The sequence below is a fragment of the Anabrus simplex genome, chromosome 10 (genome assembly GCF_040414725.1).
Source record: "Anabrus simplex isolate iqAnaSimp1 chromosome 10, ASM4041472v1, whole genome shotgun sequence".
Lineage (NCBI taxonomy): Eukaryota > Metazoa > Arthropoda > Insecta > Orthoptera > Tettigoniidae > Anabrus > Anabrus simplex.
The window spans coordinates 26,160,780-26,187,059 of NC_090274.1; the positions used below are offsets into that span (position 1 = coordinate 26,160,780).

The window sequence follows — 26,280 nt, forward strand, 5'->3', positions numbered from 1 at the left end:
CACCTCGTAATCTGCAGGCCTTCTGGCTGAGCAGCGGTCGCTTGGTAGGCCTAGGTCCTTCAAGGGCTGTAGTGCCATGGTGTTTTTATTATTTGTTAATTAATAATGGTTCCGTAGATCAATTCCAAACATCCATTCATGTGCTTGTTTCTGTGCTCACTTACTTGCTTTCACACAATAGACTAAACCAGCCTGTCCTTCACTCACCGCTCTTGCAGCAGTCTTTGTGCCTATGATTTCTGATTTACTGTTCTTGGGCCGGACAGTGATATGAAAACACGCAAGTTTTAAAATCGAGAAATAATTTCTGGTAAACACATGTGACGATACTGTTCACTCATTGTGGGTAAAGAAGAAGCACTAATGTAGCCAGCCACAAGTGTGACGTCAACGAATGATACAATAGCGCCGCCATGTTGAGGTACTAAATCGCCGTGTCGCGCGGCCTTGTAACGCGTCATGTAAGGAATAGTTTAATTCGTCTCAGCGGGTTTTAGAAAAAATAATCAAATAGAGAAATGAAAATCCTGAGCCTGTTTCGAGCCATGGGACAGGATCAGGAATGGAATGGAATGGAATGAATGAAGCCCCCATCCAGCGGCGAGGATAGGAAATGTGCTGGCTGTCGAAATCTCTCGCACTCCTTTGGGGCAATGATTAGATGAAATGATATTGGGAAGTGTTGCTCGATGAAAGATGACAGGGAAAACCTGTCCCGTCTCCGCTTTGTCCAGCACAAATCTCATATGGAGTGGCCGGGAAATCAAATACAGAATATTCGGGAAGTGCGAAAAATGTCGCGTCAAGTGGATAATAGATTACTTGAAAATTATTAAAAATATCGTCAGCTATCTGTTAGAAGCGTGGAGTTCTCTTGTTAGGTCATAAATCGCACAAGCCGTTTGCTGTGGTAATTATAGTTAGATTTACACCAAATTTAGCGAGTATAAATTAGGAATAAAATACACACAGGTTGAAATTGAGTATTTAGTTTCGAAATTACGGCTTTGTTCTAAAAAGAAAGTATTTTCCAAAACGCTCCACGCGTACCAGTGTTTTATTTTCCGGTTTGGAACTTGTTTGTGAAGCTTAGGAAGGTCGAAGGACAACCGGCCCTAGAAACATGCCATAACAATAATTTATCTCGCCTTATCCCCCGAAACGGCGACTAAGTGAGTAGACATAATGGGGTAAATTTAGCCTAGAAAAAATAACAATAATTATTTGTCATAATTTGAAGTGGAAAGCCTAAAAAAGAATATAGAAATATAACGGATTTCCGTGTAAATACTACAGGTAGCAACTTGACATCGTAAAAATGAGATTGAGGAAGCAGAAAAATGATAAGACTTGGTTAACAGAATTTTTGTGGCTTCATTTTGAGGGCATTTAAGACATTTTTTACAAAATAATTTGGATAAACCTTATTTTCATTTAAAAAGGCAGCCTATATAATGTTTTGGAAAGATTGGGCTATTTGATTTTAGCATTAAAATGGCTTGTTCGGTTTTTTGGCTGTTTTGGGGGCCCCGTTAGGAATACTTCCTTTTATCTCGGAGTGTCGTAAGGATATGGCAGTTGCTGCAATGGGGGAGGACCTGTATGAGACTGTTAGATAGGTCATTTGACGTCTTGTTGATCCCACAGGTGGGAAAGGCCACTAACCTATTGAAAGTAGTTGTGTGGTGGATGGATCGTTACGGTTCAGGGCACAGACTCCGTGATCTTCTGCTGGGAACGAAACGAAACGAGTCATGAAGCGAACTTTCACTGTCTCAAAGGTCACAGTATTATCAGTTTTTATGTAACATCTCCGTCTGACTGACTGACATTACTATCCTCGCTACAGATCTCATGACCGCCTCACTCTCAGTGGGAGATTCCTGCGTATTTCTCACCACCACCATCAAAGTTATTACGGTGCGAGTTAAATAGAATTTCAGAAGAATTAGTTATCTGCTACGTACCGTGCCCAGTCTCCTGGAGGTAGGCAATCGCTATGGAAAGTGTTCTTTGATCTCCAGTAACACGATACTTATAGTTCCTCAATGCTTTTTGTCCTCGTCGAATCTTGAATATTCGTAAAACTTGATGTTCGCCATCTACTTGAATCAATCAATCAATCAATCAATCAATCAATCAATCAATCACCATTGATCTGTACTTAACGCTCTCATCCAGATGGCAGATTCCCTATCAGTTGTTGCTTACTCCTCTCCGCTCTTCAGTTTTGCCTTTCGCAGTTATGTTTTATGCAATTTTTCTGCATTTGATGATGGTCAAAATTTCTAAAACGAACGTTTTATTACTTTGCGTCCGACTCGTTGGCTGAATGGTCAGCATACTGAGCTTCGGTTCAGAGAGTCCCGGGTTCGATTCCCGGCCGGGTCGGGGATTTTAATCGCTTCGGATTAATTCTTCTGGCTCGGGGACTGGGTGTTTGTGTCCGTCCCAACACTCTCCTCTTCATATTCACACAACACACTACACTACCAACCACCACAGAAACACGCAATAGTGATTACATCCCTCCATAAAGGGTTGGCGTCAGGAAGGGCATCCAGCCGTAAAACAGGGCCAAATCCACATGTGCGACACAGATCGCACCCGCGACCCCACAGGTGTGGGAAAAAGCGGTAGGAAAAGAAGAAGAAAAGAAACGTTTTATTACTTTGCTTGATTTGGTTTAGGTTCAAATGATATTCTCTATACCTCCGTGGATAGTATGATCGATGTCCGGCTGCATGGTTAAATGGTTAGCGTGCTGGCTTTTTGTCCAGCGGGTATATGGTTCGATTTCCCGCCGCGTCCGGGATTTTAACCTTAATTGGTTAGTTCCGATGACTCGAGGGCTGGGTGTGTGTGCCGTCTTCATCAGTAGAGTTCGTCATAGGTTGGGATCCATCCTCATAGATGCGCAGGTCGCCTGTACGAGGCCAGGCGTCTTTGGAGGCCACGCCTTAATGTCGATACGAAAGAAAACAGCAATACGTATCACAGGAAGGTGGGAAAGGAAATCTTGAGGTGAAAACACAAAAGTTTCACGTAGTAATGATAAACCATACTTCACAAAGTCTTTAGTTTGTCTAATTAAAAAAAAAAGCACAGCCTGTTTCCTATCGGCGAGGATAAGAATTGTGCCGACTGCCGAAGCCTGTCGATCTCCTCTGGGGCAATAATTAATGACCGACAGATGAAATGATATTGGGAAGTGTTGTTGGAATTAAAGGTGACAAGAAAAACCGGAATACCCGGAGATAAATCTCTCCTGCCTCGGTTTTGTTCAGCACAAATCTCACATGACGTGAACAGGATTTGAATCATGGAACCCAGTAATGAAATGGCGTATGACTTTTGGTGCCGAGAAATCCCAGGACGAGTTCGGCTTTCCAGGTGCAGGTCTTTTGATTTGACTCCCGTAGGCAACCTGCGCGTCGTGATGAGGATGAAATGATGATGAAGACAACACATACACCCAACCCCCGTGCCAGGGATATTAACCAAAATTCCCGATCCTGCCGGGAATCGAACCCGGGACCCCCTGAACCGAAGGCCAGTACGCTGACCGTTCAGCCAACTAGTCGGACTACACTTGTGTTGTCTCACCTCCGAGTGAGTGTGTCTTTCGAGATCAACAATTTGCGAAAACCTATTGTTACATCATTGATACTAGTACAGTTTCTCCCCAGGGAGGTTTGAGATTCCTTCTTTGTGAAAGCGTACCTCTGGGCATTTCGTTCTTCCATAGTTTCTACGCAGAATAGAGTGTCTTTTAAGTTCTTGACCGGCTTCCCAGTTTGAAATTCTCTACTATATACCCCTTTACACGAGCATTTCCTACTTCATGCGAACGTTTTATATCTGTTTGACAACAGTCTTGCTACTTTCCCGAGTGATAGGCAGCGGCAATCAGCTCTACGGTCACATGGGGGTTGTGACCAGGAGTTGATATGTATACGATTTTACGCTCTATCCTGAAGCCAGATTTAGTAATATTCTCCTTCCTTTTGAGCTTAAAGCCTGTATCATCGTGTTTATAATGTACTCTACTGGGAAGTAAAAATTAGAAGATTAACGTTTATTGAGAGGGCACGTGAACTTGTAACCTTATGTGCCAACCGCCATTGATTTGTATTAATTAATTAATGAATGAATGAATTAATTAATTAACTTACGGTGTGGATAAGTGCCAATACTGGAATCTCAGGTAGAGAGAAAGTTTGGTGGTTTCGCCCAACATCGTCAATAAGAATCGTGGCTTCAGCTGACGAGGAAATGAAATTTTTTTCTCTCATAAACGCATTTGAAGCGGTTTTTAACACACGATCAGATCTATTACGATGGAAGAGTTTTGCTCATTGGATTGGTAGCGCTTTCTGTGAGCTGCTTCGTAAGAAGCACCTAACGCTGCAACTCGATACTGTTCATGCTAACTCAGAACTTCGTCAGCTCCTCTGAACCAGGCTGTGGGCGGGTGCCGTATCCGTTTCGTTTTCGACAGAGTAAACCTTTCCTCTTAGCGTACTCAAGAGAAGATCTTCAGATTGTTGGAGTACTCGAGGTTTATGTCGGATTTCGGATCTCAGTATGGATTGTATTATTATTATTATTATTATTATTATTATTATTATTATTATTATTATTATTATCATCGCCGGCCTCGTGGTGTAGGGGTAGCGTGCCTGCTTCTTACCCGGAGGCGTTGGGTTCGATTCCCGGCCAGGTCAGGGATTTTTACCTGGACCTGAGGGCTGGTTCGAGGTCCACTCAGCCTACGTGATTAGAATTGAGGAGATATCTGACGGTGAGATAGCGGCCCCGGTCTAGAAAGCCAAGAATAACGGCCGAGAGGATTCGTCGTGCTGACCACACGTCACCTGGTAATCTACAGGCCTTCGGGCGGAGCAGCGGTCGTTTGGTAGGCTGCATTGCCATGGGGTTTGTTTGGTTTATCATCATCATCAAATGCATCGCAATTGGGAAATATCCCGGTGTCAATGATGACTTACAGTACAGTAGTGTGATAATAAAGTAAAAGTTAAAACAACAAAAGCAACAAATAAGTACTAGAACAAGAGTACAACAAGCAATTCCTTGGAAGGAAAATATTACAAGGAATACTATTACTTTAACATTCTAAATCCATCATCATATACCATGGGCGCCCATAGGATAGTTTGTAGGGGGGAGGGGGGGGGCTAGACCTGGGGGTATAGAGTATTTTAAATATTTAGGAAGATGAATGGCGACTTGTATTCCACGATAGAATACCACCCACGATATCCCCTACCACTTCTACATAATAACGACTTTTAAGTCATTTTCTTGAAGGAAAAATACCTGACTACATTAGATTTTTTCCTTTCACGAAGAGCTGGGGGGCTGGCGTCCCCCCTTTTGTCTCCGGGCATGGGCGCCGTTGTCATATACAAATTCACACCTACCTTAAATAGTTTAGATGCCTCAATACTACAATTTACAGTGCATTAAAATTTATATATATATTCTTTCTTTGCGTTTAGGCCATCTGTGGACCACGGTGCTTGTGTTCTAGCTGTGTTTTTGTCGTCGTCTGCCCCTTTTGGCGTACTGGATTGTGTTCTTAGTGGCCTCTTGAGCCTTCCTGTTGGCCCACTTTTCCTTCATTTTCTCGCTGAATTCTTTCCTGCGCTCCTCTGACCAATTCCCGGCTCCTTTGTGGCTAGCTGATGTAAGGGATGTTAGGAAAGGTGTTAGTTTTGACCATTAAACGGTATGCATTTCTGTCAGTAATGGAGGCTTGATTAATATTAACCTCTGCAAGATCTTTGTCCACTTGTTTGGTCCAGGGGAATCCAGTAGCTTTGCCTTTGTTAGCAACCTTGAAGATCTTATGGGATAATCCATTAGGATCCATTCTGTACAGGTGTCCATAGAAAGTCAGACGTTTTCTCCTGATGGCATCTATGAGGTTTTCTTGATGCTGGTAGAGCTCACGTTTTGGGTTTGTACCATCGCCTTCCATCTGGTAGGATCCTTGGGCCTATTATTCTTCTCAGGAATTTCCGTTCTTGCACTTCCAGGGCTCTCAGTGGGGTTTTTTTAGTTAGGGAAAATTTATATTTATATATTTTATTTATTTTGAAATTTGCATAGTTTTTCCCGACTTACATTTCGGAGGCAGCTCCGACTTGGTATAGGGACTGCCTTCCCGATGCTCGGTTGGGATGTGGGTTCGATTTCTCGCCAGGAAGTTTGAAACATTTACAGACTAAATTTTCACTTCAGGACCTGAATGGTCAGCGGTTCATAGAGCCCCAGGTTTGATTCCTTGGTTAATTCCTCTAGTTGAAAGGCGGGGATAGTGGAAACCTCGATTTTCGACTCCTCCAAGGACCTTTCGAGGCTTGCACGTAAATGGCGTAGCTTTCACGTCTATAGCGTGTCTTAAATACGCTTCTCATGTGCTCTAGAAGATTAACGGGGAACACCTCGAGAACGAACAATGCGCTACTTAATTAATAGTTTGGGAGTTATGGCCACGGCCACTTCCTTCGCACTCCTAGGCCTTTCCTGTCCCGTCGTTGCCATAAGACCTATCTGTGTCGGTGCGACGTAAAGCAACTCGTAAAAAAATAATTGCGAAGTAATATTCAGATTTTTAGAAACCCAGTAATTATATGTACAAATTTGTATTTTTTGCATCTAAATACCGTATAATTTGCACTAGAAGTAATTAAATATATACACGATTATTTTGATGAAATTATTTGAAGGCTTATATCAACAACAGACTCTAGAATGTCTAATCCTTCAGAAAACTCTTTATAATAATAATAATAATAATAATAATAATAATAATAATAATAATAATAATAATAATACCGAGAAAATGGATGCGCAGATTGCACCATGTAGCTGTGAGCTTGCATTCGGGAGATAGTGAGTTCGAACTCCACTGTCGGCAGCCCTGAAGATGGTTTTCCATGGTTTACCATATTCACACCAGGCAAATGCTCGGGCTGTATCTTAGTTAAGGCTACGGCCGCCTGCTTCCCATCCCATCATGGCCATAAGATCTATCTGTGTCGGTGCGACGTAAAGCAAGTTGAGAAAAAAAATGACGAAAACCATCAGGCTAACGAACAAGTTCAAAACGAGCTCTTTGTATGGCCATAAAGAAGATTACTCTCTCCTCGGTTCCAGAAGGGGATGGGAGTATTCCATTCTGTTCTAATTTTAATTCTCTAGACAAGTGTTTGAGAAACACAGTTTTAGGGCACTGATTGTGGAAAAGAAAATGCTGTAGCGGAGTAATTAAAAGCTGGTAGTATCCACGCCGTAGGATGGTGGACAAAAAGCGTGATTTGAATGGCAAAATCTCGTCACGGTGTAGAGGAACGCAGTTAAAAAGAGTCGTGACCCGGTGTTGTGTATGCGGACACTGCCCTGTCGTCTTCAGGGAAGGACTCGCTGTTCTGAGTACGCCAGCCTCATTGGTACTCACCGTCCACTGCACGACAGCCTGATGCAGGAGACACACGTGCTTCCCAGGAATGTGACATGAAAATCAAAATCATTATTACTTTCCCTCTTCCCAGGCGTAAGTGGAAGCTTTTCGTCTTCCGTATCCTGTTTGCCCGTGGAATACGACGGCTCACGAGAAAGTACGTCCATTGGATCCCCATCGGAACACTTGCTTTTGTCCCTTAAGAGCGTCAAAAGCCTTCATTGTGTGTTTGTTTTCAGACAGTCCATGGTTGTTGCCATACGTCCTGAAAAAAGCGGAACTGTCCTGAATTTTGGCTTCAAAAAATGTTAACGTGCCTTAATTTCTTACAAATATCCTGAATCTTCATTGAAAATCTACAGCCTGTTTCTATTCATTCGACCGGGTCAGGAATGGAACGAATGAAGCCCCCTCCTGGCGGCGAGGATAGAAATTGTGCCGGCTGCCGAAACCTGTCGCTCTCCTGTGGAGCAATGATTAATGACTGACGGATGATATGAAATTATATTGGAGAGTGCTGCTGGAATAAAAGATGACAGGGAAAACCGGAGTACCAGAAGAAAAACCTACCCCGCCTCCACTTTGTCCAGCACAAATCTCACATGCACATTTGAACCACGGAATCTAGAGGTTAGAGGCCGGCGCACTGCCGACTGAGGCACGGAGGCTCCTGAATGTTTACTATCAGGGGAAATAAATTAAACTAAATAAAGCTCGTCTCAGAACACATCATTTTGCGAGTATTTTTTAATGTTTTCATTGAAGTAACTACCAAACTCAATTAGAGGGTTGCTTATTAACACTCTCTGATAGCTTGCCCGGTCGGGTCGAGTCGAGTCTTCCAAGGTCCGACACCGTGGTTTGCTGGTTCGAAAAGTATTTCACTATCAGAATATTGCCCGGCAGAATAGGAGAGGTGATCATATACGCAATTTCTAATCATACATTAATTAATTTAATTAATCAATCAATCAATCAACTCTCCGGTAAAGAGCAGCGGAGGATCTTTTTATCACAGTGAGCATTAATTTTGTGATCTTCTGCCAAAGTCCCAAGAATCTTGATCCCTTTGCTTCTAGTAGCAAGTTGTTGCTTGACTACATATTTTGTTTTCAGACAGTCCATGATTAGAGTCACCATACGTCCTGGAAAAATGAAAAACAAAAAACAAAACAGGATTGTCCTGAATTTTAGTTTTGGAAAAGATGATGTTCTGCCTGAATTGCTAATTTCTTGCTAATGTCTTGAATGTTTACTATCAGAGGGAAAATCACCAACAAAGTGTCAAGAGGCTTGATTCCTCGTTTCTGTATGAATGATTCTAAATCGATATAACGCTAACATTGCGTTTATACTTTGCTTTGCCCGTAGTCACTCTTGAAGCTTATTTTCTTCTTCTTTGTGCTTGTTGATGAGTTCGATAAGTAAATAAGTGACTTCTGTTAAATCTGTTTTAATGTCACAGTCCAATTTTGAAGACATGACGTGTTGCATTTCATGATTACCTTGTGACAAAAGATGTTTTATTGACAAAGAGTAATGGAAATGTGTAACTGTACAAACTGGTTGTGTGCTATCCGCAAATATGTCATTAATTATTTTGTTTCTGCAATTGTAGGTATGAAAAGACATGTTTAGACTTGTCGCATCACAATGTCCTCAATTCTTACGTTAGTGCTATGGCAACCCCATCCATAATAGAGTTAGACGCAGTAACGCTGAAACCCAAGTGCACTAAAGAGAACTAAAACACGTCCTTTCTGCTTTAGATACTAGGATACACTTTAGTCATTGTAGAGGACTAAAGATATTTGGCAGCCACTCTTGTTTGGAAGAAGTCCACCTGTGTCATTCAGAGGGTGTCCCTGTAAGGTTGAAGGATGAGTGTGACCTTATTTCAAAGACCTTCCACTCAGTTTGATACCGACTGAGGGTCCAGTGAACGAGACGACTTTGCCACCAAAGATACAAGCGCTACCTGTCATCTAGACCAGCGGTATTCAAAGTGAGGCGGGGTCGTCTCAAGGGGTAACAGTTCCCCGGACGTTGATGATCGCTCAGTTTTACACTTCTTCTGTAAACTTTACTCTGAAGGAGTTACGAGGTTTCCTTTGCTCAGCTTCCTCTGTGGATCCGTGGTAGAGTGTCGGCCTCCGAATCCCAAGATAGCGGGTTCAAACCCGGCAGAGGTAGTCGGATTTTTGAAGGGCGAAAAAAAGTCCATTCGACACTCCATGTCGTACGATGTCGGCATGTAAAAGATCTCTGGTGATACATTTGGTATTTACCCGACAAAATTAATTAAATCTCAGCCATAGACGCCCAAGAGAGGTTCGGTTTACTCTGTCTGCCATCTAGCGGACCTAGAGTAAAACGGAACGTCGAAATTGACGAGCAGACAGCCAGCTGGCGTCAAATCGAAATGTCTGCACACGGTAGCTGAGGCCATACGATTATTATTATTATTATTGTTATTATTGGGGAACAGGGTGGTGTAGCAGCTTAGCTGCTTGCCTGTCATCCCGAAGAACGTGGGTTGATTCCTGGTGTCGCATGGATGGAATTTTCAGTTGACAATCTCTGACCACAATTGTTTCATGCTTCAGTGCGTGCTGGGACCCTGAGCAAGCGCGATAAGAAGAAAAAGAAGAAGATTATAGTTAATATTACTTTACATCTAGGAACTATCATTTGTTATATCAGGTAGAATCGCAATACACTCGTGATTTGGGGATACGAGGATAAAACAATTGGATGTTAGGGCTACGCCAACCAGAACGTTTGAATACCATTGGTCTAGGCTACTTCGAAAGACAGTCCCTTTTCTTTCGGAGTGTTAAATCATCTGGTAATCATTACGCAGTTGCTAAGACTGCAGAGAGTTTCGTCAAGTGTTCCAGGCACATTGATGGTTTCGGGACATTTTTCTCATCGTCGTACGTCCCATGTCCTATATTATGTCCACCGAAGTGACACAAAGCCACGTCATACACTCTTGACTCCTCCTGAAACCGTAGGCAAGAATTGAATTCGGTGCCAAATCTACTGGGAAAGCAGAGAGATACGGAGCCGTATGAAAGCACTTCACGACTGACTCTGATAAATAAAGCCCGGATTTTTATGCAGTAACAGGTTAGATTGAAAACGAATTCGGTTAGCAGGAAGTGTCGGCCACCCGCACTTCCATAACGTAGCAAGAGTAACATAAATTATAAGGGTTCTGATGGGCCGTACCGCTAATGTTCATGCAAGCCCCATAGCATAATCGTTGTGAAGGTAGACTATACTTGCTACTCGCTTCAGTAAGTTTGCAATCTAACCTATTAATGTATAAAAATCCGGGCTCTACTGATAACGATGCATGAGCACCACCAATGGCGAGATGAACACTTTAAGGGATGAGAATAATAAATGCCCATTTCGACGTTCAGTTTGACTCTACCAGGTGGCAGAAAAATCAGAACTCCATTGGGGGATATATGGCTCGGTTCTAATTAATTCTAATTAATATTGTTGCGAAAACTTCGAATGTGTCACCAAAGATCAATCAATCAATCAATCAATCAATCAATCAACGATCTGCAGATTCCGTATCAGTTGTTTACCTAGTTTTTTCTTAAACATTTTCATAGAACTTGGAAATTTATTGAGCATTTCCCTTAAAAAATTATTCCAATCCCAAATTCCTCTTCTTATAAATGAATAATATTTGACCCAATTTGTCCTCTTGAATTCCAATTTTAACTTCACATTTTGATCTTTCCTACGTTTAAAAGCTCTGCTCAAACGTATTCCTCTACTAATGCCATTCCAAACCATCTCTCCACTGACAGCTCGAAAATAGTCGAGCATCTCGTCTCTTTCTCATCAAGTCTTTCCAGCACAAAGAAACACTACTCCTTTGTGTCGGAAATCATCCAGAACAAACCGTACTGCTTTCCTTTGAATTTTCTCCATTTTTCGTATCAAGTAATGCTGGTGAGGTTCCCACACACTCGAGCCATATTCTAACTGCGGTCTTACCAGAGACTTATATGCCCTCTCCTTTACATCCTTACTGCAACCCCTAAATACCCTCATAACCATGTGAAAAGATGTGTAACCTTTCTTAACAACCTCGTTAATATGATTACGCCAATGAAGATGATTCCTTATGTTTCCCTCGAGGCATTATCACCCCATCAACACAGTAATTAAAGCCTTCTGGCCCCAACTTGGCAGGTTCGATACTGGCTCAGTCCGGTGGTATTTTAAGGTGCTCAAATACGTCAGCCTCGTGTCGGTAGATTTACTGGCACGTAAAAGAACTCCTGCGGGACTAAATTCCGGCACCTCGGCGTCTCCGAAAACCGTAAAAGACTAGTTAGTGGGACGTAAAACAAATAAACATTATTATTATTATTATTATTATTATTATTATTATTATTATTACAGTAATTAAAACTGACAGGACCTTTTATCTTGGGGTATTAAAGATCCTCTACGTGACAAAATGGTGCGGCATTGAGTGTCAAATGGACATTTTTTTAGTCTTTGAAAAAACCGGCTACCTAAGCTTAATTTGAATTTGAGATCTTGGGATCCGGTGGGCGACACTCCGTTCCATAGGAGTTGTAATTCTCCTTGAGTTGAAGTAGGAAACGAAAGCACCTGTATGAGACTTCTCTGTTCAGTTTTGTCATTTCAGGTTGGTGTACCTTGCAATATACACTGCTAAGTTTATTGAGCCAAATGGTGTATATAATTATATTCATACTTAGTTCTTAACAATGCAAAAAAAAAACTGCACGTTAAGTTTCAATAAACCAAGTTTGATCTCTAAATGCATTTTATTCAGCACTGTATTTTCGTAAACGTAGGTATTTCTCTTCAGCTTGCATGAATGTAAGAGTGAATGAGTGAAAGTTTGATTTAGAGCCATTGTTAGGTGAAGAAGATAGATAATATTAATCATTAACAAAATAACTATTATAATACTATTTTATTCCATTAATTTAGGTAGTTTCTAGATACAGTACACAGTGTTGCTTTCCAAATTATGCCACTATTACTGTATGTTGTAGTTAAGTGTAAGAGAGGGCCGTGAGCGCTAAGTTCGCCTCATAAAAAGGTATAAAATAAATACATAATGCATGGCTGGGTCTTCTTACTCTAATATATTCAGGATAAATCAAGATAATTATTATTCTAAGGGTAGGGTGTTTGGAGTGTAAATATGTAAATTTAAAATTGTCTACATAAGTTTATATGTAAATATTCAGTAGAGTTTATGTACACATGTGGAGATAGAGGCACTTCCGTGTATGTGGGGCTTGCCCTTTCTCCATCTACCACCCCTAAATTGTACGTGTATAATTTAAGGAAAATAATAATAATAATAATAATAATAATAATAATAATAATAATAATAATAATAATAATAATAATAATAATAATTTATTCCAGTAACTGTAAGACACTATTTTAGAGGTAGTAATACATGATGATGAAAATAATAATAATAATAATAATAATAATAATAATAATAATAATAATAATTTATTCCAGTAACTGTAAGACACTATTTTAGAGGTAGTAATACATGATGATAAGTAAGAATCATGTGGATAGTTCCAATAGATTGCAAGATATTTTCTATGTAGAAACTGTCCGAAATGTAGATGCATGTGATATTTTCTCTACTTCAGTCTATTTCAATTAGAAGGTTGATTAAGTTAACAGGCTGAAGTAAGTATTGCCCATATTTTAAAACATTTTCTCAGAAATTGTACCAAAAATATCACAACATTTTGGTGTTTTACTAAACTTTTCATTTGTTAGAATTATAGAGAATGAAACTGGAGAAATTAAAACCAGATTTTGATAATTATTACTGAAAAGAAGTAATCGAAATTTATGATAAAGCTTTGAAAAACGAGTTATGTTAGTACTAAGATGTTCATTTCTCTGTTTGGAAAACTTCGTGGCTCCCTTAAGTTGTGACAGAATCGAGAAAGCAATCGGGTCATCCGTATGGGAAGTGAGAAACGTAGGAAGGTAAGCGAGTTAAAACAAATATTTGGAAGTAAACCACTGAAGAAAGAAGTGAGAGAAGAAATACAAACGGAAAGGAAAATGCATAAATGGCTGGGAAAGAGAGTGGTAAGATGGAAAATGGTGTCTCCCATGTTGGAAGGAATTTTCCCAGGAGATGAGGAGTGGAGAGTTGAGCAATGCGGCGGCTGCACCGTTATGTTGCGTAGAGGAGCGAGGCCGAGGCCGTTCACCTGGACCTACCTGTTCTCTTGGTCGGGCCTCATTAGCCTCTCGCCAGGATCTTACTTTGGTCTTCCTAGTATCTAGTCAAAATGTCATCATCTCAAGTCGTCGAAATTCGAGCTCTGGATACCAACATGGTTGTTGTTTGGATCATGACTGTTTTGATGCAGCTCTCCATGCAACCCTATCCTGTACTAACCTTTTCATTTCTACATTACTACATCCTGCATCTACTCTAACCTGCTTGTCATATTTATAACAATTAGCCGTTAGAATGTTGGTCTGCAGGGTGGGGGTGGTGGTATACAATTTATAATCACTCGATTGCTTGTCAAAAGCCCCAGACTTCTCTGCAGTGTGTATGTGGAGTGAGGGCGTATGACGCTGTTCATGGTGATTGGTCCGTCGGATGGAAACGTTAAACCTTGATGTTAAGCGACAGGAGTAGGCTATGTGTTGACATTGGGTTTTACCTTCTCACTTCCACATGATCTGACACCCAGGTCGCCCCAGATTCCCCCAGGGGGGCACTCGATATTAATCAAGTCATGTCAGACTCGTTGGCTGAATGGTCATCGTACTGGCCTTCGGTTCAGAGGGTCCCGGGTTTTCGATTCCCGGCCGGGTCGGGGATTTTAACCTTCACTGCTTAATTCCAGTGGCCCGGGGGCTGGGTGTTTGTGCTGTCCCCAACATCCCTGCAACTCACACACCACACATAAAACGCAGTTACCTACACATGGCAGATGCCGCCCGCCCTCATTGGAGGGTCTGCCTTACAAGGGCTGCACCCGGCTATAAATAGCCTTCGAAATTATTATTATTATTATTATTATTATTATTATTATTATTATTATTATTATTATTATTATTATTATTAAGTCATATTCATACCTTGGTCCACTCCTGCCGGTCTTACTTCCTACACTCCCCTCTAAAACTAACTGAACACATCCTGGACGTCTCTTACATGTGTCGTATCATTCTGTCGCTTCTTCTGTTCTTCTCTCACCAACTTGATGCATGATCTCTCTGTTAGATCACACCTTCTTCATTCTTATTTCACATTACATTTCAAAAGTTTCTTCTCATTTTCTGAGCTCGTTATTACCCACGTTTCACTTCCGTACAGTGGTCACACTCCAGACGAAAGTATTCAAAAACCTCTTCCTAATTTATAGACTCTATCAATGTTTGAAATGAGCAGATTTCTCTATGTGCTAGTCTGTATGTTACGTCTGTCATCGTTAATTATTTTACTACCCAAGTAACAGTATTCATGTACTTCATTTCCTAATCTCATATTTCCTGCGTCATCTGACTTCGTTCGACTGCACTCCAAACAGTGAAGTTTCAGTGGAAATAAGCTGTACCATCACGCCTCTGTGCTATGGTGTCATCTTTTTGAACTTCAAGCTGGTTACAGAACTTTGTCCTCCGTGGTGTAAGGATGGAACATCAGTCAAGATGGTGGAGGACAGTACTTTTTGGTTTATTATCAGGTATAATAGATCATTTAAATAATAATAATAATAATAATAATAATAATAATAATAATAATAATAATAATAATAATAATAATAATAATCGTATGGCCTCAGCTACCGTGTGCAGACATTTCGATTTGACGCCATCTGGCTGCCTGCTCGTCAATTTGGACGTTCCATTTTACTCTAGACCCAGTAGATGGCAGACGGAGTAAACCGGATCTCTCTTGGGCGTCTATGGCTGAGATTTAATTAATTTTGTCGGGTAAACACCAAATGTGTCACCAGAGATCTTTTACGTGCCGACATCGTACGACATGGAGTGTCGAATGGACCTTTTTCCGCCCTTCAAAAATCCGACTACCTCTGCCGGGTTTGAACCCGCTATCTTGGGATCCGGAGGCCGACACTCTACCACAGATCCACAGAGGTAGCTATCATTTAAATAAAGGCCATAGACGAAATCACATCTATATTTGGAAATGAAAATCCTCAGCTTGTTTCCATTCATTCGACAGGTTCAGGAATGGAATGAATGAAGCCCCGTCTAGCAGCAGCGAGTATAGGAGTTGTACCGGCTGCCAAAGCCTGTCGCACTCGTCTGGGGCAATTTTCACTGACTGAAAGATGAAATGAAATGATATTGGAGAGTGTTTCTGGAATGAAAGATGGCAGGGAAAACCGGAGTACCCAGAGAAAGACATCTCCCGCCTCCGTTTTGTCCAGCACAAATCTCACATGGAGTGACCGGATTATTTGGAAATATTTTCTTGAAATTTGTATCATTACACCATTATTTGCTATGTTTTATGTTCCAAGTGTATGTACAGGATTTCTCTTATGTTATATACAAATGCAATACATACTTACAGATTTTCTATTGTATGTCTTCTATTTGATACATTAAAAAAGCCTTAAGTTATAACAATAAAATATTATTTTTAATAGACGAACTCATTTGTTCACTTGCAAATGCGATTGGTTCAGGTAGTGTATGCCATGAAATGTCCGCTTCATTGGCTGAATGGTCAGCGTTGAGGCCTTCTGTTCAGAGGGTCCCGGGTTCGATTCCCGGCCGGGCGGGGATTTTAATCGCCTTTGATTAATTCTTCTAGCTCGGAGACTGGGTGTTTGTGTTTTCCCCAACACTTTCCTCTTCGCATTCAGACAACACACCGCGCTACAAACCACCACAGAAACACGCAATAGTGACATCCTTTCATGTAGGGTTGGCGTCAGGAAGGGCATAGGGCCGTAAAACAGGGCCAAATTCACATGTGCGACACAGTTCGCACCCGCGACCCCACAGGTGTGGGAAAAGCGGTAGAAAAAGAAGAAGAGTGTATACCATGAAATAGACTCCGAAAATAATTTTCCTCTCTCCTGCAAAATGACTGATTTGTTGGTAACATCCTTATTCCGGGAAAGTCTTCAACTACACAAAGGAAACGTGGACGTTGTTGGAGAAGATTATCCCGTGCGCCGAACATCTACCAACTCTGGTGTGGGAAACACAAAATAGCGATGAGGAGACTGCACAACAAGAAGAAGAAGAAGAAGAAGAAGAAGAAGAAGAAGAAGAAGACGTGGGTTTAAAATCTAATGCTTTCGTGACAGGAGTGTATTAGGATGAGATATCAAGTCAAAAATCAATTCATAGAAAAACTACTTTTCCCATTTTACTCGTATTTTCTACCACCCCTGAGATGTTATTCAAAGAATTCCTAGTAATGCAGTAACCTAGTTCTAATTTTATGCAGAGTATTGGAAAGTAAGATGGTGTAAACGTTTGATTTCTCATTATTTGTTGTGACGTATAGAGAGAATAGTGTGTGCCACGGGTGTTCGTGATCGCATCCTGGTGGTCAACGCCTGAGAAGTATAGAAATAGCCAATGACATGTGTAGTGCGGGTTGCATGTACAATGCTTCCGATCGCCTGGTACGTCGTCTTATCACTGTATTGTACTGCACGTTTGTTTAGGACTTTGGAAATCGCGGAATATGCGTATAAATAAGCCTTCAAGATTACCAGTTGATCAAACATGCCGTATACATTTTGTTAAAGATAATTCACAACAACCACAAATACTACTTTAAACAAAAAATTTCTTGTTTAACATATATTAATGACTGTTTATTTTTTTAAACAAAGTTTAGATTTTTAAAATGCCTTCTAATTACGTGTACAAGTTTGATCAAATTTACATACATTTGCAGCTAAACGGGGGTTGCATTGTAAATTAATTGAATATTTACACGATTAACTTATTTTTCTGGAATTATTTTAAAATATATATGAACAATATACCATCGGATTTCTGAGGATATTCGTTCAGAAAATATGTTTTCTTAATCGTGGCCATCTGGACACACCTAAAGAAGAAAAATTTCGAAGACATAGAAAAAGTCAAAGCCAATTTCCTCAACTTACATATGTACTGGCAAGAGAGCAATTTTTCATCGAAGACCTCCGCCTCGACCTGTTTCCAAAGCCTACGTGGATGTACTGCAGGAATTCAATAAGAAGAGACAAGAGTTTTATTCAACGGATGCGATGGTATATAGGGAATGGACACAAGCCAGATATGACCTACCGTACATCATGTATTGACAAGATTTGCCGTACACGGTTTCCATCATCGGATATGCCTAACGGATAAATTCCATGACCCGGACGATAACTGCACGTGTAAATTATGCGGAGCGTACTGTGATCAATATCATCCGATACTGTGCATCAAAAGACAACACTCTTTGACAAGTTTCTGTAAGAACTAAATGCATATTGTGCGAAATTTACCATATTATTATTATTATTATTATTATTATTATTAATCGTTGCCTTGCATGCATATTTCTCTAATTTTGCAATATTAATTATTTTTAAAAATAAGTCAAGGATAAGATCCTGAAGCACGTTGTTCATTTAAATATTCCACGAAGTAAAATTTCATGTAAAAAATCTTCAGTAGTTTTTCGGTTACGATGAAAATTCTGTTTAAAAATGAAAGTTACAAAAAACGAGCACCAATCGTAACACAGTAGCAGGTAATGGAGATAATTATTTTTCACCTAATTTAAGAGGAAAGTATACCTACAAAGAAAAGAATACATTGAAACAAGCAGATTTATTGACCTGTGGAGGCTTTTCCCCTTTCAGGAAGTAATTTGCAGTGAATGAAATAAACTGATCAATCTTTAATTTTAGCTCTGAAATAAATTTACTGAATTATCAATATTATTAATCTTATCTGGTTATTTCCCGGAAAAGGTATCTATCGAAGGCCACTTGAGGTTGCCAAGCAAAAGTGAGCGTGTTTTCATCAAATAAAATCAGATATAATTCTTACTTTAGGGTGTACACTAATTCCACTGTAAGGTGTATAAAATGTGGAATGTATACTGTGTTTTGTTAGAAATGAGTAACCAATACGTCATGGCCCTAGAATTGTAAAATTTTGACTTGAAATGGAAAGAAAATCCGAAGCACGTGAAGAGACGTGCAAATCAGCTTTAATAATGATCAAATCCTTTTTATGGTGTCGCTGCAATAAGGTAAGAATCGACGACCAATTATGTAGTTTGAATTACAGTATTGGGCAAATCACACATTATTATATTAAGTGATTATATGTTCGCGTATAGTAGACTCGACATATACTGTAATTGTTGATAGAGCTTTCTTTCTGGAAGAAAGAAAATGCGAGAGAGTGCCGGAAGGTTCACGAGAGAAATTATGTGAAACTATTTATTTTTCACTTTTTTAGTGCCATATTTACCGTCTCTGACTTATGGAGCACCGTCGTTCTTCAATAAAGACCTGCTTGTAGGGAAATTAAAAAAGAACACGACATTTTGCACATCGTAGCAAGGTTTTGAAACCCCTCCCGGTAGAACCTCTGGTTGAACCTGTAGCTGAAAACTACCGCTGGACCTCTGTATGACAGTGTGTTCATTGTTTCAGGGACCAAACCTGCGGATCTGGGCCCCTTACCTGACGGCTGGGAACAAGCTACCACACCCGAAGGCGAGATCTACTTCATTAATCACCAGACGAGGACCACATCGTGGTTCGACCCCCGGATACGTAAGTAACTCTGTTTGATAGTAGTGGTGGAGTTGGGTGATACCGTTCTGGCTGAATCATTGTGACGCAACTTTGATGGGTGAACAGCGGCAAGTTAGGGCACAACACAGTGGATGTGAAGTAGGAAATAATGTTGTAGGTGGACCAATATGTTGAACATCCTTGAAGACCAATGATTCATTTATTTTTTTACTTTACCAACAGAAGAGAGAAATATAACCACGTTTGATAAATAACACTTAAGACAAGGTTTAGCATTCCTATTGTCTATACATGTACTGCTAAACTGGTAATCTTCTACAGATAATATAAGACACATTCAATCAATCTGTATTACAAAATAAAGTGTCCGACTCGTTGGCTGAATGGTCAGCGTACTGGCCTTCGGTTCAGAGGGTCCCGGGTTCGATTCCCGGCCGGGTCGGGGATTTTAACCTTAATTGGTTAATTCCAATGGCCCGGGGGCTGGGTGTTTGTGATGTCCCCAACATCCCTGCAACTCACACACCACACATAACACTATCCTCCACCACAATAACACGCAGTTACCTACAAATGGCAGATGCCGCCCACCCTCATCGGAGGGTCTGCCTTACAAGGGCTGCACTCGGCTAGAAATAGCCACACGAAATTAAATTAAAAAAACAAAATAAAGTACCATATAGGTTTTCATCTGTCCGCCTCTGTGGTGTAGTGGTTAGCGTGATTAGCTGCCACCCCCGGAGGTCCGGGTTCGATTCCCGGCTCTGCCACGAAATTTGAAAAGTGGTATGAGGGCTGGAACGGGGTCCACTCAGCCTCGGGAGGTCAACTGAGTAGAGGTGGGTTCGATTCCCACCTCAGCCATCCTGGAAGTGGTTTTCCGTGGTTTCGCACTTCTCCTCCAGGCGAATGCCGGGATGGTACCTAACATAAGGCCACGGCCGCTTCCTTCCCTCTTCCTTGTCTATCCCTTCCAATCTCCCCATCCTTCCACAAGGCCCCTGTTCAGCATAGCAGGTGAGGCCGCCTGGGCGAGGTACTGGTCATTCTCCCCAGTTGTATCCCCGACCAAGAGTCTGAAGCTCCAGGACACTGCCCTTGAGGCGGTAGAGGTGGGATCCCTCGCTGTGTCCGTGGGAAAAGCCGACCCTGGAGGGTAAACAGATGATGATGATAGGTTTTCATCTGTGTTTATTTGGTTTAAAACGTCGAAAATCACCGAAATAATTTTAATGCGGTTCTCACTGTTGTATAGAGCGTATATCGAGGAAGGTTTACGTGCGTGAAGCTTTAACCCTCAACAAAAGGGACCCGAATAGTGGCGATTGTAGAGAAGGAAGTCAAAACAATAAAAGACCATCCAAGCGCTTTCTCGGCTTACGCTGCCTAAACAGTCAACGAATATGTGCGGAGGAATTGTTGAGCATGAAACGGCATGCAAAATAAAACGAACATTGATAGTTCCGCGACAATGTATAGACCTGCCTTATCTCTTTTGGTGTTATAGTTTTGAGTAAAAAATTAGAATTAAAATTAGAAGCGTATTTTGAGATTAACCACGTAATCCTTTAAAGATACTTCATAAAATGAATTACAAATAAAATGTTCCACCTATTCAGTACAAAGTTATTACCATTTCAAATGGTTTGTCTAAAACATTACAGTGTGAAAGATAAACCATTTGAAACGGTAATAACATTGTATTGAATAGGTGGAAAAATTTATTTGTAATTCATTTAAAGAATTATCTTTACATTCAAGTCAATACGGAAGCGATAATGAAATTTATTACATGTAATAGCACGTAATCCTTACCAAAATTATATTCTATTAAGATAACAATACCCTTTATAGTACCGGTGAGTAATTTATATGAATGGTTTTTGAGGTTTCCGTCGTTAGGGCAGGAACGGAGATAAAGGAGCGAGCTAACAAGCAGATGACTGGAAGAACATCGGAAAAATGCTCCACTCAGCTACGCACAGTACATGCATGAGGAGGGAAAACAAAAATCCCGGCGTTTACAAGGAAATCTAATAACACGTAGGCCTAGAGTAAAACAGAACGTACCGAGCTCGATAGCTGAAGTCTCTTAAGTGCGGCCAGTATCCAGTATTCGGGAGGTAGTAGGTTCGAACCCCACTGTCGGCAGCACTGAAAATGGTTTTCCGTGGTTTCCCATTTTCACACCAGGCAAATGCTGGGGCTGTACCTTAATTAAGGCCACGGCCGCTTCCTTCCCACTCCTAGCCCTTTCCCGTCCCATCGTCGCCATAAGACCTATCTGTGTCGGTGCGACGTAAAAAGGAAAAGAAAAAAAAACAGAACGTCGGAGTTGACGAGCAGACAGCCAGATGGCGTCAAATTGAAATGTCTGCATACGTAGCTGAGGTCATACGATAATGTTTATTATTTTTACCATCAATTCAAAATTGCTCCCTTGCAAATTCGAGGCGAGTCGATACTAATTAAATATCACTCACTTGTCACGATAACTCATGAACCACCTAACTTATGAGAGTGAAGTTGGGTGCAGAAGTCATAAGTAACATCTAATAAGAAACCTTCAAATCATTCAAGCCCTAAAGGGCATGAGGTTAAAGCATTGTTTCGTAGTGATAGGTCGCGGGCTGCTATGATAGTTTACTTTTATGCCCCTTTGTAGCGTTCATATTGTCCGGGTCCATGGCTAAATGGTTAGCGTGCTGGCCTTTGGTCACAGGGGTCCCGGGTTCGATTCCCTGCAGGGTCGGGAATTTTAACCATAATTCGTTAATTCCTCTGGCACGGGGACTGGGTGTATGTGTCGTCTTCTTCATCATTTCATCCTCATTACGACGCGCAGGTCGCCTACGGGAGTCAAGTCAAAAGACCTGCACCTGGGGAGCCGAAGTCCCCGGACACATCCCGGCACTAAAAGCCATACGCCATTTATTTATTTCTTAATTAATTAATTAATTAATTAATTATCCTTTGCCGTGTTTTATGTTGTGAGGGGCTGACCATATTTTGAGACGGAGCATTTGGTAGGTTCTTGCTTCTTGTTTTGTCCTGTTGGTTGAAAGTGAAAGATTCTATGTGGTTGTTGCGGCAAAAGAGATGTTATAATCAATTAACTTATATAAATATGCCTAACGAGGTTGCGGTTCTTCGCTCTACGGTGAGTATCAAGGCAGGCGGTAGTTGTCTTTTCTCCTTCCTGTCTTACAGTATTTAATGTGACGCACAGACAAACTTAAACCACGTATCTTCCAACTGGTGAAGCTGGACTGAGTGGCCCAGACTTTCTGACCTAAGTTGGAGGAATTATTCGGTCTGACCAGGAAGCGAACCTGGGACTCTAAGAACCGAAGGTCACGGCGTTGACCATTTAGGTTCTCATCCCTTTTCCCAGTTACTTAGGTAAGTATTACATGTTGATTTACCCTGTGTAGAGAGATGTATTCACTATTTTGTTTGGTGGTTTGGTGTGTTGTATGTAAATAGAGAGGTATTTTATCAAAATGAACACAAATACTCTGTCCCTGAAACAGAGGCCCCAGGGGCTCTGAACTTTGGAGCGTGGGTTGGCGACCACGGGGCCCTCAGCTGAGTCCTGGCATTGCTTCCACTTACTTGTGACAGGCTCCTCACTTTCATCTATCCTATCCGACCTCCCTTGGTCAACTCTTGTTCTTTTCCGACCCCGACGCTATTAGGTTTGCGAGGGCTAGGGAGTCTTTCATTTTCACGCCCTTCGTGGCCCTTGTCTTACTTTGGCCGATATCTTCATTTTTCGAAGTGTCGGATACCTTCCATTTTTCCCTCTGATTAGTGTTATATAGAGGATGGTTGCCCAGTTGTACTTCCTCTTAAAACAATAATCACCACCACCACCACCTGAAACAGAGGAATTGACATTTCCCCCCTCTCCCTGGGGATCAAACCCAGGTCCTCTGAACTGAAGGCAGCTACGCTGATCATTCGGTAAAATAGTCTGTGGGACAATATTTCCAGCGCCTTGGCGTCACAGAAAACCGTAAAAGTGGATAGAAACTAATAATAGTAATAAAACCACTTCTCTCCCACGTGGACAAAATAGTGAAATATGCATTTGTTTGTGCACGCACTTGCCAGAGATGGTTAAGCGCCATGTTGAGAGTCTTTGCCCCAGGTGAATAAGCATACGTTTAAACTCGTCCTTCTCTCTGAACACGCGATTTTTAGGGCCATTCCTTGACGAGCGTAGCGTGCTGGTATAAGAATCGTTAGCATATTCGTTTCCACTAGATTTTCACTGTTTGCACTTGACTCAGCGCTAGACAATTTAGAAGGCTGTCTATTACTTTAAGATACACTAGATTTCCTTCTGTTCACCCTTGGCTCCACACTAGAGAAGGCTCTTTATCACGGTCGTTCTAGTAGATTTCTCCCTGTTCGCCTTTGGCTCCACACTAGAGAAGGCTCTTTATCACGGTCAATTCTAGTAGATTTTCCCTTATTCGCCTTTGGCTCTTCACTAGAGAAGGCTCTTTATCACGGTCAATTCTAGTAGATTTTCCCTTATTCGCCTTTGGCTCTACACTAGAGAAGGCTCTTTATCACGGTCAGTTCTAGTAGATTTTCCCCTGTTCACCTTTGGCTCCACACTAGAGAAGGCTCTTTATCACGGTCAATTCTAGTAGATTTTCCCTTATTCGCCTTTGGCTCTTCACTAGAGAAGGCTCTTTATCACGGTCAATTCTAGTAGATTTTCCCTTATTCGCCTTTGGCTCTACACTAGAGAAGGCTCTTTATCACGGTCAATTCTAGTAGATTTTCCCTTATTCGCCTTTGGCTCTACACTAGAGAAGGCTCTTTATCACGGTCGTTCTAGTAGATTTTCCCCTGTTCACCCTTGGCTCCACACTAGAGAAGGCTCTTTATCACGGTCAATTCTAGTAGATTTTCCCTTATTCGCCTTTGGCTCTTCACTAGAGAAGGCTCTTTATCACGGTCAATTCTAGTAGATTTTCCCTTATTCGCCTTTGGCTCTACACTAGAGAAGGCTCTTTATCACGGTCAATTCTAGTAGATTTTCTCCTGTTCGGCTTTGGCTTCACACTAGAGGATCTAGAAGGCTAGCGTGATCTGTTACGTCTGATGGGGGAGATATTTTCGCTTGTGTTCTGTGTTTACAGGGCAGTGTGAGTCACTGTTCTCGGGGCTAGTGAAGTGGCCAGTCAATACTGTTGATGTATTTAACATGCCAAGAATTCCGAGACCTTTGTTTAACACGTGCAGTAAATTGGCTCTCTGGTGTTGCTGGCGAATATAGTGCGAAGGAGACGAACGATAGCGCTTTGGAAAGTTGAGATATTTATCTGGTGAAACGCTATGTTGCATGTTTGATGCTGTGAAAGAAATTACTAGATCCTAATTAAATTGCACTGATATCAAAGTAGGTAATATTGTTTTTGTCATTATTATAGACAACTTTCTGATCTGTGAGCATGATGAAGACTGTTTTGTTGCTATTGTACTGTACGACGTCTGCAAAGTATGCACAAGGTTCAAGATACATTCAGTAAGATATGTAAATACATTATTTTTTCTGTAGATAAATTTAACAATTATATTACCTGTGTTTTATTCTTAAGCTCGTAGCTTTGATGTCGTCGCTTTCTTTCAAATCTTTGAAATGGGAGGAACATATTCTGTAGGATTCTAAGCATCATCCCTTCGGACAGCGGCTACCCCTATCCTTGTGTTTCGAGAATGTATGAACTTAAATATTTCGCTGCCGGCCAATAAGCTGTCCACGCGCGTGGATTAAGTTTATTTTAATTAATCCTGACATCTATTGATCCGAAGGACCCCCCCTCACCAGTTAATACAGATTAATGATAATTTACTGCGTGCTGTATTCATGGTATGCCCCGATTGGATTACTACTTTTCTTTTATTGATCAGTTAATTTACATATCCCTACCTCCTAATATCTCATACATTTTTCTCAAACTTTATCGGGTTTAGTGGTCAAAATCTTTAACATTTTAAAGTAACTTTCAGGAAACTCTTAATCCCACAGAAATGATTGATCATCGCTTTGGAAAATGAGTTTCCCCACTTGTTACGCCGTTTTGTTTCTGAGCCCCAATTTCGTTACCTACCAGCTTGGCCCCCAAGATCATTTTGAGAATGTTCAATTTTCCTAGGCACTAGTAAGGTATGAGGTACTCCGGTACCAAGTTTTATGTCTTTCGAGTGCCTCATTAATTACATCGCTACACGTCGACCTCCATTTATTAGTAATTATATTTATTATATTGATAAACGAAGGTTCTTTTACGTTTTCGGAGGTTGTTTATATTTTATCGTAATTACTTTAACCATACGCATTTTCAACTGAACAGGAAGATGTAGTATCAAAGTCGTAATCCTAGTATTAACAGACATCGATCACTGTTTAGCCACTCCTCGAAATTTACTTACATTTAGAGTCGCGCAGTGGTGAGCTTGCATTCGGCAGACAGCGGGTTCGAACCCCACTTTCGGCAGCACTGAAGATGGTTTTCTGTGGTTTTTCATTTTCACACCAGGCAAATGCTGGGGCTGTATCTTTATTAAGGTCACGACCGCTTCCTTCCCACTCCTAGCCCTTTCCTATCCCATCGTCGCCGTAAAACCCATCTGTGTTCTGTCACGTACAGCAAATTGTAAAAATAAATAAATAAATAAATAAATAAATAAATAAATAAATAAATAAATAAATAAATAAATAAATAAATAAATAAATACATTTAATATCTGACCAATCCACGTAAGTCGTTCTGTTATGTTAGGGAAGTGATTAGCAGCGTTTAGGATAATTTGTAGTGAAATTCGCTCTAAAAACCTAGAAGTGTTCCCTAAATATTTGTGTGTGTCGCTGACTTCCCACCAAGGTGGCCGCCACTGCTATGGCAAGGGTGAGACAAACCTTTGCGTATTAACTCGACAACATTTTTCTATGGC

At 41.0% G+C, this 26,280-nt stretch overlaps 1 protein-coding gene across 1 annotated transcript in view; it reads left to right on the top strand.

Moving 5' to 3' along the window:
- Nucleotides 1-26,280, top strand: part of LOC136882034 (transcriptional coactivator YAP1-A) — a 419,704-nt gene that overhangs the window by 334,494 nt on the left and 58,930 nt on the right. The window contains exon 3 of the mRNA XM_067154537.2: nucleotides 19,201-19,323. Within this exon, the coding sequence (XP_067010638.1) occupies nucleotides 19,201-19,323 (123 nt within the window). The remainder of the gene's footprint in view (nucleotides 1-19,200; nucleotides 19,324-26,280) is intronic.